The following is a 15,984-nucleotide window of genomic DNA, read 5'->3' on the forward strand; positions in this document are numbered from 1 at the left end:
ATATTTTGTATCTAAAGAATCATTATTTGTATAACATGATGTAGAGATAGGGAGGCTTGCATGTCAATTTGATGTTGTTGTCTCATATTGAAAATAAAGTGTACTTCAATGATCAGCCAGGAAGTTGTATCTTCTATTCAGCTCTCTGGTTGGTTGTGACCGTTGTCTGGTTGTTGAGTGGTTGGCGGAGTATTTTGAATGATAGTTTCTCTCCCTTGAAACTTTTGTCCAATCTCTGGTAAGGAAACACCATCTGTTCATCGGCAGTCTGCCCAGTTGATCAAACATCAAAAGGGATCTGCACTCATTCCCCGTTGTACAAACAACAATCCCCGGCCTCGTCACCTACTGACCCATAAATGTATTTTCTGCTATGGTATTGTACTGCCTATTGTAGCCATGAATAAGCCACTGAGAAAATTGTTAACCATCTGATGTTTAATGTATCATGAACATAAGTAGATTTAGAAAACGTGACCAGCGAGTAATAATGATAAATTACTATGCACATCAGTCATATAAACATCAAAAATTTTTGCTTTGATTTCTTCATAAAGACACTTCAACACACCCCTGATTAATATATCAACAGTGTATTGTTATCATCACAGTCTCAACATTGGAAGGAGTATCAAACGTTCAAAATCACATGAAAATTTCACAGTCACATTTCACCAGTGGTCACAGAACATGCGGGCGGAAACAGAGCCACCAGGCGGCTGAGCACTAAGAGTGACTTTGACCAGGCAGCAGACAAGGACAGACGAGCTCGTTACAGCTAGCGGCATCCGGAAACACGAAAACAAACACACAAGCGGCGTTGAAACACTCAACACAAGAGTCTCAACACTTACAAGTGGTGTGTATGCTAGGCAGACAGGCAAGCAGGATGCCAGGTGTGTGTGTGTGTGTGTGTGTATGTATGATTAGTGAGACAGTTCCCCGGAGTCGTAGTCCTCTATGAATTTCTCCATGGCCTCCACACAGCGCAGGCCGATTTCCCTGAGGTTCTCCTGCAGAGAGGACTGGATGGGACGCTCCAGCGACGGGTCCTTGGCTATCAGCATCCTCACCACCACGCCAAACGTATCGCAGTCCTGGCGGTACACCTGAAACACACACACACACACACACACACACACACACACACATACATACATATTCATGGTTATATGGCATGTGAAATCATCAGCATCTAGGTTTACTAAGGTTCAAGGACAGTTTGAATGGGAGGGGGAGAGAGAGAGGCATGGTGAAGATGGAAAAAAAAGACAGAAAAGAAAGAGCGGGGATTACTGGAAGGGGAGAGAGTATAACAAACAAGTAAACCTTGAGTGGGAAGTCTTGTCATGTGTATACCATTACCACTGAATGGATTAACAGTCCGAGGAAACATTCACAAGCAGGCAGCTGTTCACACGAGTATTTTGTGTGTGTGTGCATGAATTTTTGTGCACAAGTTTGCATCAGCTACCTGTTGCCAGACTGCTTTCTTGCAAAGCCTACCTTCTCCCGTAACCATGGAGATATGAAAAGCAAGAGGCCATCTCTTCAGTCAAGTGGGTGGAAACGCACTCTCTCTCTCTCCCTGTCTCACACACACACACACACACAGTCTATGAGCAGAGCTTCATGTGATGTGCTGTCACATTGAAGACAGCATTAACGCACGTGGGTTAGAGCCACTGTGTGATGCAGGTGAGCCAGGAAAAACAACCTCAAAATTAACATTTTAAAGTTTGCTCGACTTGAAATGAATTACCTCCCCATCAGTCAAGTCAGATGATGAATGAGGGCTTCTTTGCTGGACCCGACAACAAAGTGAAGACAATAATTATGCACTCTCGCCGCCTCGGGCTCAGTAGTTCAAAATGAATGTTCAGACTACACTAAACAAATCTCTTTTTTCCTCATGTCTCTCGGCGCTTTCCAAGGTCTTCCCTCCTTCTCTCTTTCTCTCCCTCTAATCCCAGCTCCTCTTATCTCTCCCTATCTGTTTGCATCTATCCCCTCTCCCAAGGTGTCGTGTGTGTGTGTGTGTGTGCACTGACAATCTCCTACCTCCTCTATCTCTCTCCTCTTGTGCTGGATGGCTCTGTTTCGTGCTGCTGTCTGGCTTGCAGCTGAATGGGGCTCCCTGTCTCTACTTCGTTCTCTCTCTTTGCCTTTGGCTCCCTTATGATCTCTCTCTCTGCTTTGGTTTCTTTCGCTCTCCTGAGGAACCTGCAAAGACAATGAGACAAGAGAGGGGAAATGCAGTAATTACACAGTTGGCCAAAAACATGGGTGCAAACCACTTGAGAGCCGATATGACAAGAGAATAAGCAAGCAGTTGTTTGCAGACTACAGTGTAGTTCCACATGGCAGCTAAGTGCATATGCTTGTGACACTAAGGTTCATAAAGTATAAATTCTGAATCTGTTCCTATATATGTATTCAGCCCCAATACATGTAAAACAACAGAGAGATGTAGGAACGTTCAGTAACAAAGAGTAAAACTTGGATTTCAAATGCTGCACATAGCAAAAGAAGAGTCAAATGCTGCACATAGCAAAATGTCTTTCCCTGATTAAATTTTACAATTAGTTAAGCTGCTTAAATCTTATTTATGGTATTACTTGTGACAAGACATCTAGCTTTAACCAAGTCAAGTATTAAGTATCAAATACAGGCTCACTTTATCAGCATTCCTAACACAATGCTGATTTGAGTTTTGATCTGTAGGACAACTTAGAAACCAGTCACTGCTTCTTTGGTTCCTCTTCCTCTTTTCACTGTGACTCCAATGCAGCAGTGGCCAAACATGATTCACCATGTGATTCATCATGTGCTACTCTGCTCCTCACCTTGCTGAGTCTAGGTCGGCCAAGAAGATTATCCTATCTTTCAATTTCAGCCCTTTCTGCTGCACCTGTGCTCTTGTTTTAAAGCTAAATTGGTCTCTGCCTTGAACTCATGTCTGAGGAACACGCAGGCAAGATCCAGTTCGGGAGGCAAAATTAATAATGAAAAAATCCACACTGAAATACTGACTACTACAATTTCCAAATCCCAAAAGGCTACATTTTTTGTTTATTTTTAATCAGAGAGAGTGCCTCCTAAATAATGGATTTTGGTGCTGTGCAGAATCCCTTTCCACCATACTGTATCAAGCTGCACATCACAGAAATTCTTCCATTGCATTCAAAATGAGCAAAGACTAGGAACTAGCATTTCATTTCAATCGTTTCTTTTTACAATTTTTTCATTTGCTGGACTTGAAATTGTGTAGAAAAAGCTGCGTTCACATGTCTTTCAATTCATATCGCAAAAACATTCAACAAAGGGAAGATGGGTTTTCGTACTGTGCTGCCTGACAATAAATTGGTCTTTTGGGAGAAAAAAATAGTGATGAATTTAAAGCTGAATTTTTAAGTGATGGTTGGGTCTACTATCACACTCTCGAACACAACAGAAACATCAAAGAAATGGCAAAGCCGAGGAAAAGGCAGAGCAAGGGGTGTTGCTTGTGAACTTACAGTGAACTGCTTGTCCCTCTCTCTGCTGGAAGCACACCTGGGGAACAAAGGTCCCCAAGCAGCTGGAAACAGTCAAAACACATGAGGTCAACACAGCAGCACAGCACAATGCAACACATGGCACACAGAGAATCAATGTGTCCTATCCAAACCAAGGCGGCTCTAACACATGTTAGGGGGGGGTCTTGTTTTTCTATTTACCAAGCCTATCAGCTGTGTCTTTACTGTTGCAAGACTCCCTTGATCTGTCTCTCTCTCTTCAATCTGCTGTCGGAAGGAGAGTTATTGTCTGCAAGCAGTAGCGGCTAAAATTAATGTTTCTTTAAGCAGAATCCGTTGGGTGTGATTTGAGAAATCTGCCTCGCAACGTTGGACTGCAGTGTTCCTATGTGAGGCAATAGCTTTGTTACGGCTCATTATATACTGCTGGCTGCCTGCCCTCTCTCTCTCACTCTCTCTCTTTCTCTCCCTCTCCCTCCCTCTTCCTGTCTCTCTTTTTCACACTCTCTCTCTCTCTCATACACACACACACACACACACACACACACAAACCAGCGATGAGTCACCATCATCGCACCATCACTCAGGCACACAAAGAAACCTGCTCCACACACACACACACACGCCACACACACACAAACACACACATACACCTCCACACTGCTGCAGTCTGCGCATAGATACAGTGGCTGAGTGTGAGAGAGGAAAAAAAACATACCAATGCCACAGTCGATAAAAATGCGATACCATACCACCAAATACTACCAACAGATCAGCAACAATCTGAAACATGGACTTCTGCAATGAAGCCATCCTCTAGAGTTCAACACCCAACCAACAACAACACAACAGTCCTCTACATTATTCCATATGATTTAGTTATCCACTGATTTGAAAGCCCTCTTGTTCACTAATAACAAACCCACTGACAACTGATGACATAATTATCCGATACCCACTTTATCTTCCACATACGACAGAATTACACACATTCCTTTAGATGCGTTGGGGCATATGTGATGGTATGACTGCTTTCAATTCACTGGGAGGACTGCTCATTATATGATGACATAATCCATCTGTTAAGTCTAGGCAAAGCTTCTTTGTGATCAGTATTATGTAACTCTGGTTTCGTTGCTACCTGAATGTGACTGCCAACCGCCGGATACCGTGATGGAAAAAATGCCTTCTAAATATTTGTAATGCAAAGTGTTCATGAAAATGCCGTGCGCCACTGCTTGCATACACTGCCACCCAATGGTCACTCGATAAAGTGCACAAATATACAGTATATTGTACATAAATATACACATATATACGTGTGTGTGTGTGTGTGTGTGTGCGAGTGAGTCTGGGTATGACTTAAGTCACTTTCAGGGACAGACACCAGACTTAAGACCAGTTGACTGGGGACGGCTTGTGCAATTGGGGACAAAAGCTGTGTCCCCAATTGGTAAAAAGCTGATTTTTGGGTCAGTGGTTAAGGTTAGGTTAAGGTTAGGGTTAGGTTAAGGTTAGGGTAAGGGTTAGGTTTAGGCAAGTAGTGGTTATGGTTAGGGTAAGTCTCCAGGAAATGAATGTAAGTCTATGTAAATACCCCAAAAGTGACTTAAGTAAGACTGTGTGTGTGTGTGTGTGTGTGTGTGTGTGTGTGTGTCTGTGTATTGTCGTCGTTTTTGCAGGCGTTTGTTGCAGACGTAAACTCACTGGTGTTTTCTTTGGGAGGTGAACTTGTGTCGGTGTTCTCTCTCTGCTCGTTCCTGTCCTCCCGCACCCTCTCTCTCTCCTTCTCCCACTCTCTCTCCTTCTCCCTCTTTGCGGGGTACTGGGGTTTCGGTAGCGGGTGATCTCTCGGGTGGAAGTGAGAGCGGTGGGTGAAGTGGTGGTACCTCTGGAGGCCAAAGCCGGGTTTCCGGAATGAATGCTCATCCCTCAGAAAACTGCACAATTAGAGGGGGAGAATTCAAAGAGGCCATCGTCACCCTCCTCCTCCTCTTCTTCATCATCATCAATATTACAAAACCCAATGTGCTCCCTCTTCTCGGCCTGCCAGTCTTACCGAGGCCTGTGGAATCGTCCTCCAAACCTAGGTTTGTACGAAGTGGATATCCAGGCCCTCGGTCTGGACGGGCTCCTCACTCTTCTGAAGGGTCTTTTCTCATCCTGAATTAACAGCGGTACCCAAGTATGAGATCGTGCTGCTTATACAGAGAGCAAAACGCTATAGAGCAAAGCAATTTTACAGCTTGTGTGAAAGGTTCATTTCGAGACGAGCCATCCTTGCAGAAATGAAGCAGCCGGAGAAGCGGATGTACCTGAGCGGGAGACTTCATGGAGCCGTCACTCTGCCTCTTGTCAGCAGAGTCGTCACTGTGCTCCCTGTGCCACACCATGGAGCCCTGCAGACAGAGAGAGCAAGGTGTTACACAATTAGAATGCAGCTTTCTTACTATAATAATGATTATATGAGTGTTTACTATCTACTGACAAGCTTACAGGATCACCCTTAAGAAAAATAACTGTAATATTCCTATAGAGACTCCTATATTGTGTCTGTGGTACTCAATAGTGAGTTTATAGTGATCTTATTGTACATAAATGCTATTTTCTTTTCCTATCATATACTATAATATTTCTGTAATATTCCTATGGGAGGTCATTATTTTGTTGTGTTATTGATATAGTAGCCTCCTAAAATGTACAAGATTACTAGGCCTATAGTTCTTTTTCCGTACTTTTTTTTTTTGGCACTTTGCCAACTGTGACTCGTCTCTTTTTCAAACAAATGAAACTAATTACAGGTCGGCCTATCTGTAATGCATCAGTGCCTTTTGGTCAGAGGGGGCAGGCAGGTTAGCTCACAGCCCCCCTGTGTATCTGTAAGCAGACGGTTAGAAGTAGCTACTTGTGACAGTTATTGAGATATTTTACTACTGTGAGCCACATTCAATCCCCCAGGCTGCTCTGATACAAAGAAACAACAGGAAATGGTTTTACCTTGCTTTGCGACGTCTCTTGTGGTCGTCCATGATCCATTTCTCACTGTTTGGACTTGCAGGGTTGTTGGTCTTTTTGAAAGACAAATCTCGTTTGTCACTGAGTTCTGCTGACCAGGAAGTGTGTGATCTCTCAAGATTGATTCATCGATGCCTGTGTGAAGTGAAAGCTTTCCATTTCAGTCTTCCTCACGGTCTGTCACCTGCCATGCCGGACTGGACCTACAAGTTAAATATTGTTAGTTCTGTACAACTCAAAATCGGACGTTGTCGACAAACGCAACTTGCATATTATGTGGATTGCGGAAGGCAATATTGCAGCAACATGCTTTTTACTTCCTTTTGAAAAAACTGCCATCCAATCAGAGCAGCCATAAAGGCTAATCAAAAAATAGATGCATAACAACTAAGACAACAGAAGGTAAATCATTGAGGCGCAGTCTGCTCGTCTTATTGTCCACATTGGCACCTGGAGTCACACCTGTTTCCTCACCTGACCTGTCTTCATGTGACGGAGGGACGGATTCTGGGTTCGCCAACTGGTGGCGCACTTTAACGGTGGAGTGGAGTGAAAGTGAGAAATGAACACGATGGAGTGGAAAGTCCCAGTGTTAAACAGGGATTCCCAAACGTTTTCACATCGGACCCCCAAAGATTACACATTACATACACATTAGACCAAGGATTTTGTCCCTAAGGAACCCATCTGAGAATTTTGTTGTAAACTCAAAGTATCTGGACAGTGATGCAGTTTCTACACTAAATCACAACAACAGACAGCCTACAGTGGGGGAAGTGAAACCTATGACCAAAATAGTCATCCTTACACTCTCTGCTCTCTACTGAGTGAAATAATAGTGAAATAAAAACATTCTCAGTCCAAATCCTCAGTTTCTTGGGGACCCTTCAAGGACCCCCTGGTGGTCCCTGGACCCCAGTTTGGGAACCCCTATCTGGCTCAGCGTGCAACACAATGTGCTTATACACTCCCATGGTTATTTGAAAGGACTTACCCACAGTACACAGATTTTTTTTTAACTGGTAAAAATGTTGCTACATCCCTTGGGCCTTGTATTTTCAAAGCTTGACCTTACAAAAAGAACTAGTAATCCTATATTTTACAAGCATAGGTACTATAGTAATTTCACAGCAAAACTTTAAATGTCATGCAGCAGCTATAGGTCAAAACCATACCACAGTAGATCCTTTAGCAATACATCTGGGGCCGGTTTCACAGACAGGGCTTAGATTAAGCCAGGAGTAGGCCTTAATGTGTACTAGTTAAACTAGGACATTTAAGTAGCTTTCATGAACGTGGCTTAAATTTGGCTTAGTTAGTCGGAGACTATGGAGTCCTGGAGTAAGGTAAGTAAGCCTAAATGAGAACACCTGGGTTAAGCCTCATTAGGTTAGGTGCTCATCAAAACGGAATAGAATAGAACGGAATGGAATAGAAAACACCATTACTGGTGTGAATCTTGAGACAAAACTATGGCAGAGGCAAAAATAATTTGTTCAAAAAACTTTAGTGAGTATGAAAAAATGCTACTAAAACAAATTGTGTCAAACCATCCAGTTATTGAAAGTAAAAACCATACTACTGCTACTGAGCAAAAGAAAAAGAGTGGTTGTGCTGCAATTTGCAGTGAATTCAATGCAAATGAAAATGTAACCACAAGAACAGTACAACAACTTCAGGTGAGATATCTTCATTATTATCAGTATTTCACATTTCTCATATTCATATTTTTGTGACATCACTTATATTGAATGATATCTGCCTTTATAGACTCTGTGGAAGAACCTTAAACTGGCTTTAAAAAGAGAGAATGCAGAGATCAGAAGAGAGCGATTTAATACTGGTGGTGGACCACCAAAAAAAGACAAGACTGATGAATTGAGTGACTTGCTGTCTGAAATAATAGAGCACCAGCAACCTCTGGATGGTATACCAGACGATGACCATTTGGACAGTTCAGATGAAGAACTGAGCACAAATGGTAAATATACCAAAGAAAGTAAATTGGTTACTTCCTTTGGTAAATATATTCCACTGTCTGTGTCAATCTTTATTCTTTCATTCTAAGGACCATATGAGTTTATTTGTGCTTCTAACTGTGTTCTGTTTCCAGAGAAAACAAATCTGAACAGGTTGGGAGAGCCAGTGCACAGTGAGTGTGTACCCTCCACATCTGCTATAGCATCCCTGAGAGAAGATGCTGCCACCACCTTTCAGCAGAGAACAAAAAAGATGACCATGCATGAAAAGTTAGCCAGAGAATTTCATGAGCATAAAATTAAATATCTGAAGGAAGAACATGAAATGAAAATGAAAATTCTACAGGTTGAATTGGATATGAAGTTGGAAGAGAGAGCTATGATCCAAAAAAGATACAGTAATGAGACAATTGTGATTACTAGCCATGGTGAACAGTATGATATGTAAAAAATAAATGTTTTGTCATTTGGATATTCATGAGTGTGAGTATTTTAATCACCACAAACTACATTTTAAACCAGCCTTGGTTTAGTCACTCATTTAATTTTGCTGCACACTATTTTAATTTTGTACAGAACAAACATTATCAAAGCAAAAATAAGCCATAATGAATACATTCCATATTTAAATGCATCTCATCTAGTTGAAGTGCTGCAATGTGAAAGCAACTCTGTGTGCAAGTCCTCGTCGGTCATTGCCTGCCTCAGCCATGGGCACATCTGCTTGATCCTGATCTTCCATTGGAGGATCAGGACAGCAATGCTGCTTCAGGTAGTTGTGCAGCACAGCTGTAGCAATGATCACCTTGCAGCATCTTCTTGGCTTGAAACGAAGTGTATTGCGTAAACACTGGAATCGATTTTTCCATACTCCAAACATACGCTCGACCATCCCTCTAGTGCGGATATGAGCTCTGTTGTATCTTTGCTGCTCAGCTGTTGTGGGATTTATGTATGGAGTGAATAAAAAGTTCCACTGTCCCCAAGTAGTAGTCCACTATGTTGTCCTCTCTGAAACTGAGCACACAATGAAGAGTTGAGAAAAATCCTTGAATCGTGAGTTGCACCTTTCCAACGGGCAACAATGTTTGAAAACTCTAAATTAGGAGTGCATACACCCTGAACATTGATGGAAAACCAGTTCTTACAGTTCCTGTACTCCTCAGCATCAGGAGTTGATGGACACTTGACGGGAACATGACATCCATCTATACAGCCAATCACTCCTGGGAAGTGCCCATATTCATAGAATTGCACTTTATAGTTGGCTTGGCCAGCAGCATCAGGAAACTTGATGTAAAGACCCCTCAGTTCACAAATGGCCCTGCAGACTTTGTGAACTATTCTACACACAGTTGCTTCACTGGCACCACACAAATCACCAGTTTCATGATGAAAGATTCCAGATGCCAAAAACCTCAAAGTGATCAGAACTTGGAGAGAATTGGGTAAAGGCCTTCCTCTTTGAGACAGAGAGGAAAGTCTAGGCTCAAGCAAAGATATTATCTCCAATGCATTTTCTTTGTACATACGAAAGTGGTCTCGAAAAGTTATTTCATCAAAGTAATTTAATGAATTACTCCTATCCATAAGTACTCGTCTGGCTGGCCTCTGTAGTGCATGTTGGTCTTCATTTAGATATTCCAAATAGTCCATGCTCCCTCACAAACAGTACTAAGCAGAAGTTAAACCTGCCTCTTTGAAGGATTCATTTAAGCTTCAATTTAGTCCTAGAGTAGCTCTAATCCTCCCTCTTGCAATCGGCTTTGTTTAATCCAGAACAGGTTAAATCTACGACTATTTTAAGATAAGTCTGTGCAAGTCGCTTTGAGTTAAGACAGCTCAAACAGGCATTTTAGTCTGGGACTAGGTTTAAGTTTAAAAACTATCAGTAAGTGTGATAAGGTCACTATTAGGTACCAGAGACACACTAGGCAATAATTCCCTCTGGGAATGGGAATATTATAGTGATTGTTCGGTTCCTTGGAGCAGACGATTATGTGAAAGTGGAATGAATGGTTTGGATCTCTGCTGTAGAAGGAACAAAATTCAGCAACCGCTCAAGCAATAGGAGTATTAGGTAACATATTTGAAATTCTGGGCTAAATCATTTAGCATAAAACTAAGTGTATTGATTTAAGGTGATTAGCCTAATATCAACTGTCAAACATGTTGCAGTTGCACCTCTGTGTCATTTTAAAACATTCTTGTATCTGATTTGGGACACACAACACACATTTCACATGTTAGCAGGAACACATAGACATAATATATTGCTTATGTTGTGTTGTACAGAAATAACATGTGTTGTCACAAACTGGACACAAACACTTTAGATGTGGCTAAAGTTTGCTCATGTTGAGTGACAATGACTGGAAGACAAAACCATGAACTCCACCTTCACATGGCTTTAGTTAACTCTCAGGCCAAAGAACCATCTGAGCACCATAAAGAGAAAAAGCAAAACAAAAACAAGAATTATCCTGTCATGAGAAGATGGAAAAGATTTCCCAGAAGTTAAGACATTGTGTTATTTCTATGTGCAATGAACAACACAGTGTAAGGCACAAAGAATAGCTGAGGCCAACCTATAATACCAACACTCCCTAAAGATTAGTATTCATCTCTCCACCCCCCCCCCCCCCCCCCTCAGTCTCCACCCATACCTTCCTCCTGCCTGGAGGAGGGAGGGAGAGAGAGAGAGAGAGAGAGAGAGAGAGAGAGAGAGGAGTATTATTGAAACCAGACCACTTTTAAGATGACTTGGAGCAGCGTGGCCCTGTACTCTTCCTCTGTGGCCGGGGACAGACTTAAAATAATCAACAAGGAACCATTTGGAAAGGTAATACTGAAACAACAAGACACAACTAAAGCTGTCGGGCGACTTCTCAGTTTTCTCCCTCTGCTGTGAGTGTTTAGGGTCAGGAACTTGTTGGAGCAGTTTGTGCCGGTGTTAAAATGGCCTTGAATGCTGTGCGTGTTGTGTATGCATTTTTGCTATAATGGAGCCGTTGGAAAGTGGAGCGCAGGTGTAGTCGGGTCGGAATGTATATATTTTCTTGGTCTTGTTTGGACAACTGCCAAACCCAACTGCCTCAGGGCATAAACAAATACAAACAATTCTATTCCAACTTTAACTTAACTGCATTGTATCTGTTCACATCTGTACATTTTTTGTTTTTTAATTAGAATATTTGCTTGGTGTCACATACCTCTGTTGGGGTGGTAAAATTCCTTTTTAACTACCGGGGGAGGGGAAAACATAAGTGTTTGTGTAAGTGTGTTAGACACAGTTTGTCAAGACCTAGGCTTTTTAGTTTGTTTTTTGTTTTGTTTTGTTTTTTTTCACCTCTGAATAATTTGTACTACTTTGAATTCACACATATTACTTTATGACAGAGAATTTGGTGTCTTTGTTACAGTAACAACACTGAAGAATGGTATCTACATATCCTAGGACTACCTAGGATCTCACACGTCATCACAGCACCGCTTAACACCCTTCTCTGTCCCAGTGGGATTTGTATTTGAACTAGGAGGTCGACTCCACGAAAAGACATGAGGTAAGGAGTGACAACTGTCCTGGTAGGACAAGTTGGATCCTGAGAAAATGCGTTAGGCACACTCCATGTATTTATAATTCATGTCTAGAATGAAGGCTGCTTGCTGTTGTCTCACAGGCCAGAGTGCATGAACAGAAGATCAATGTAGACTTACAAGGCTTTAATGCAACAGAATGATGTTTCACAGGGTGCGAACTTTCTCCAGAGGACAGATCCTGCAGGAATTCCATCTTCGATGTCAATCACTCGCTGCCAACCACAACAGAGGCTTTAAACAGGAGTTTGAGGTATTCCAAATGGGACTTGGGTTAAATTTGTGACTGGGAAACAAGCCTTGGTTTATGTTTATGATTGGGGAAACATGCTAGAGGTGTTGTCATGTATACTAACGTGTGCTTTGGCTCTGAGAAGGAGCTGAATGACGTTGGCAAAGAGCTCGCCTCCAGGGCGGGAGACCTGGAGGCCAACAGGGAGAAGAACAGGTACCCCTACATTTTGCCATGTAAGTACGTAGCTCTATCATAGTAAAGCAGTTCACAGCACACTAGCCTATGCATGTTGAGACAGGTATTTGCCATCCATCCATTTTCTGACCCCATTCGGTTACAGACGACCACTGTCGGGTGAGGCTGTCCCTTCAAGACTCCCAGCCACACTCTGACTATATCAACGCAAACTTTGTGCCTGTAAGAATTCATTCAGCTCCTCAAACCTTGTCATGTAATATAGCTAACACTGCCTATTATTTTCACCCGTGTGTCTTCCTACCTACCTTCCTTCTTACCTACATACCTTGCTACCTCTCTGTCCCTCTGACTGTTGGCCTGTCTCTCTGTTTGGTTACCTGCCTGTCGCTCTGTCTACCTGTCCTGCCAGGATTACATACTCACTTACCTTGCTAGTATCTAGTCTGCGCGTCTGTGTGTGTCTGTGTGTGTCTGTGTGTATTTATCTAATCCCATAATGGCCGTGTGTCTGTATTCAGGGTGGAGGATCGGAAAGAGACTTCATCTGCACCCAGGGTCCTTTGCACAACACCATGGCGGACTTCTGGAGGATGGTGTGGGAGCAAAACGTCAGGATCATTGTCATGGTGACAGCGCTGAGACACAAGGACACGGTGAGAAAGACATTCATTCAGTCAGCGTGCGTGAGTGTGTGTGTGTGTGTCTGTGTCAGTGTGTGTGGCTGTTGCATGCTAACCTTTAATTGTAGTGCCGTTTCTACAAAATATGAAGAAAGCCTGCTGCTGTAGTAGTGCTGATCCTCTGGTTTGACCTTTCTGGTGAAGTGGATTCATGCGTGTCTACAATTTGCATATCCCAACAATACTTACTACTAGTATTACCTACGTAATATAGTAACAGGGCAAATGAGTGCTCACAAATCTAGCTTGTCTGACATGGTTTTCTGTGTGTACAGGTGCTGTGTGATAAGTATTGGCCTCTGGAACGAGGGACAGTTTGTCACGGACTGGTCCAAGTGACCACACTGACCCGCAAACAAGGTCCAGATTATTTTATCACCACCATTAACCTTAGACAGGTGAGCGCAACACACATTCATCATCAAAGAAGTTTCTACATTTTACAATACTGAGGCCAGATGAAGATCTACTCACAAAGTCTTGGTGACTGTCTGTGTTTCAGAGAGGTTGTCCAACAGAGAGGATAGTAACGCACTACTACTACCCTTCCTGGCCGGACCGGGGCGTCCCCAAAGACACATCCTCACTCTGTGCCGTCACTGAGCATGTGCGGCAGCATTTGGAAACCATTCCACGCCTGGGGCCAGCTGTGGTGCACTGCAGGTCTGACCTCTGACCTCAAGGCCATCACCTCTTTGAAGGAACCCATGACTCACTTATATGTGTCTCTGTCAGCATTAGTTTTCATAAGCCTATGTAGAGTTTGTAGAGTTTATCTGGTGGAACATGGGACTGTGTATAATATCATTCATCTTTTTATGCGTTTCAGTGCAGGTGTTGGGCGGTCAGGGGCATTTGTAACGTTGTTATGGCTGATGCAGCTGTGTGTGAGGGGCGTCCAGCCTAATATCCGTGCTGCGGTGGAAGACCTACGCCGACACCGAATGTGGATGGTCCAGAATCTGGTCAGTCCACTACGACACTCAACTGGACAGGGTCATCAAACATTCGCCAGTCCCAATGAGGCCTAAATGTCCTATTTACAACCAAGAATATCCCATTCAAATTGTGTTGTCAATTTTCTATTCATAATGATGGAATGACTGTACCTGAATACCTTAAGTGGAGGGCTCAGTGCTATAAAACCTTAAATAGCTTACCCTGGTCATTTATCCAGAAGTACTTAGAGTTGAACACGTTACTTTAAAATGTAAATTGATTGCGTGGTTGAAACTTAAATCATTAGCATGCTCCTTTGGATTGTGTCAACTCAGTAACACAACCTCATTACTTCCATTTTGGTTACTAAAATCTGTACATATATATATACAGTATATATATATATATATATATATATATATATATATATATATATACATATATATTCCAGTTTATAGACTGAATAGTGTTATTTAAGTAGTATAAAATGAAGTAATTATCATGTGAGTCAAAACACGTTTTGCCTGCATACACTTGACAAATCCGAGTTACCACTTTTTTTGTACATGTATGTGTAATCTGATTACTGTTTTTAGAGTGGAATGCATTGCAATTACCAATTTTTTTGTGATGGGATAACTGTAATCCATTCACTTTTAATCTATTACTCCCCAACTGTGACAGCATCATAAATCTGTCATCGCCAAACTCATAAACTCAGTGTGATCTAATGGAATGTGCAAAATGCAAGATCAAGCGTCCTCATTATCTGCTCATTCCAAATGTGTGTGTAAACAGGAGCAGTATATATTTGTTCATCGGTGTCTGCTACACTGGCTCAGTGGAGGATCTGTGGGAACCTCTGCACAGTGAGAAAACATAAACATGCATCAACACACACCAAGATTGATTTCAGTATAGGAATATCATCAGTCACTGTAGTGCATGATTGCATCTTAATGAGGTGTCTCTTCTCTCTCTCTCTCCACAGCTCACAGAGTCAGGGTGGCACTTCTAATGCCGGCCAGAGCCAGGATCGACCCCACAGCTCCTCGGCACAGAGAGGGAGGAGGAGACATCAGCACGAACGGCACAAGCCTCACCCAGAGCAACCGCAGAACTCAATGCAGCATCTGCTCCACCCTGGGAACCTATTGAGGAGGCTACTGCCTTCCTCAATGCAGTTTAATTCACACTCGCATAGCTGAGCAGACATAATGCTCACAATACAAATCCACAAGCAAGGCACACCCACAGCTTTCAAGGTAAAAACACCCATCCAAAGCTCTCACACCTGAGACGGAAGGATAGACTTTTATGCGGAAATGCTGTGCACGCGTGTATAAGGACAGGCCCAGTGGGCGGGAATGAGGCCTAAGGGCATCATGCTGATAAAAGGTGACAGGAGAGACCACAGCCGCAGCACTACATATCGTCACCAGAGGGGAAAAGTTGAGGAGACAACCTGCCGCTCAGGTCAAACCTGTTCCTCCACACTGGATTACAAGAAACGTGAGAACGATAATCAGGCTGATAAATGCAATTTAACACCAAGGGAGCAGACGAGCATATCTCTGTCACGCCACCTATAGCAATGTTTAAGAACCCAACATGTTCAACCAAAATGTCTACTGCATGCGGCTACCAAATATTTGTCAGATGAGTGCTTGAACATGTGTATGTCCCAATATGTTAATCAGTAAATTGTTTGCCTCCACTACTGATGGAGTGATGCAAGTTTGAACTAAATGGTTTTTTTTTAATCATTGTGTATCATTTTATATCACAACGCAAGCTATCAATACTTAAGGATGCGTGTGCAG

The 15,984-nt window shown here is 42.6% G+C and overlaps 2 protein-coding genes across 4 annotated transcripts; one reads left to right on the forward strand and one right to left on the reverse strand.

The window, feature by feature from the left end:
• Positions 1-431: 431 nt before the first annotated feature.
• LOC139928310 (uncharacterized) lies at positions 432-7,021 on the reverse strand. Of its 3 annotated transcripts, none has more exons than XM_071920802.2 (8): positions 7,008-7,021; positions 6,516-6,736; positions 5,834-5,917; positions 5,578-5,681; positions 5,226-5,458; positions 3,519-3,580; positions 2,062-2,223; positions 432-1,109 (listed from the first exon to the last, which is right to left on the reverse strand). In XM_071920802.2, exons 2-8 carry the CDS (start codon positions 6,552-6,554, stop codon positions 927-929), a joined length of 867 nt encoding a protein of 288 aa, XP_071776903.1. In that variant the 5' UTR covers positions 6,555-6,736; positions 7,008-7,021; the 3' UTR covers positions 432-926. The 3 variants fall into 3 exon arrangements, with proteins under 3 accessions (XP_071776903.1, XP_071776902.1, XP_071776901.1); XM_071920801.2 differs by having other exon boundaries at positions 6,996-7,020; XM_071920800.2 differs by lacking the exon at positions 7,008-7,021 and having other exon boundaries at positions 6,516-6,976.
• A 4,219-nt stretch (positions 7,022-11,240) lies between these two features.
• LOC139928285 (receptor-type tyrosine-protein phosphatase V-like) lies at positions 11,241-15,924 on the forward strand. Its single transcript, XM_071920768.2, has 11 exons — positions 11,241-11,354; positions 11,935-12,075; positions 12,263-12,362; positions 12,487-12,577; positions 12,685-12,761; positions 13,061-13,195; positions 13,498-13,620; positions 13,725-13,885; positions 14,052-14,187; positions 14,960-15,030; positions 15,153-15,924. Exons 2-11 carry the CDS (start codon positions 12,071-12,073, stop codon positions 15,367-15,369), a joined length of 1,116 nt encoding a protein of 371 aa, XP_071776869.2. The 5' UTR covers positions 11,241-11,354; positions 11,935-12,070; the 3' UTR covers positions 15,370-15,924.
• Positions 15,925-15,984: the final 60 nt, after the last annotated feature.

Source organism: Centroberyx gerrardi, chromosome 14 (assembly GCF_048128805.1).
Source record: "Centroberyx gerrardi isolate f3 chromosome 14, fCenGer3.hap1.cur.20231027, whole genome shotgun sequence".
Taxonomy (NCBI): domain Eukaryota; kingdom Metazoa; phylum Chordata; class Actinopteri; order Beryciformes; family Berycidae; genus Centroberyx; species Centroberyx gerrardi.

Coding starts and splice junctions, on each gene's coding strand:
- LOC139928285 (XM_071920768.2), top strand. Junction 12,363..12,486: donor GCTTTAAACAGGAGTTTGAG/GTATTCCAAATG, acceptor GGCTCTGAGAAG/GAGCTGAATGACGTTGGCAA. Junction 13,886..14,051: donor CCAGCTGTGGTGCACTGCAG/GTCTGACCTCTG, acceptor TATGCGTTTCAG/TGCAGGTGTTGGGCGGTCAG.
- LOC139928310 (XM_071920802.2), bottom strand. CDS start 6,554: ATGGATCATGGACGACCACAAGAGACGTCGCAAAGCAAG. Junction 5,459..5,577: donor GGACGATTCCACAGGCCTCG/GTAAGACTGGCA, acceptor CTAATTGTGCAG/TTTTCTGAGGGATGAGCATT. Junction 2,224..3,518: donor AGAGGGACAAGCAGTTCACT/GTAAGTTCACAA, acceptor TTGTCTTTGCAG/GTTCCTCAGGAGAGCGAAAG.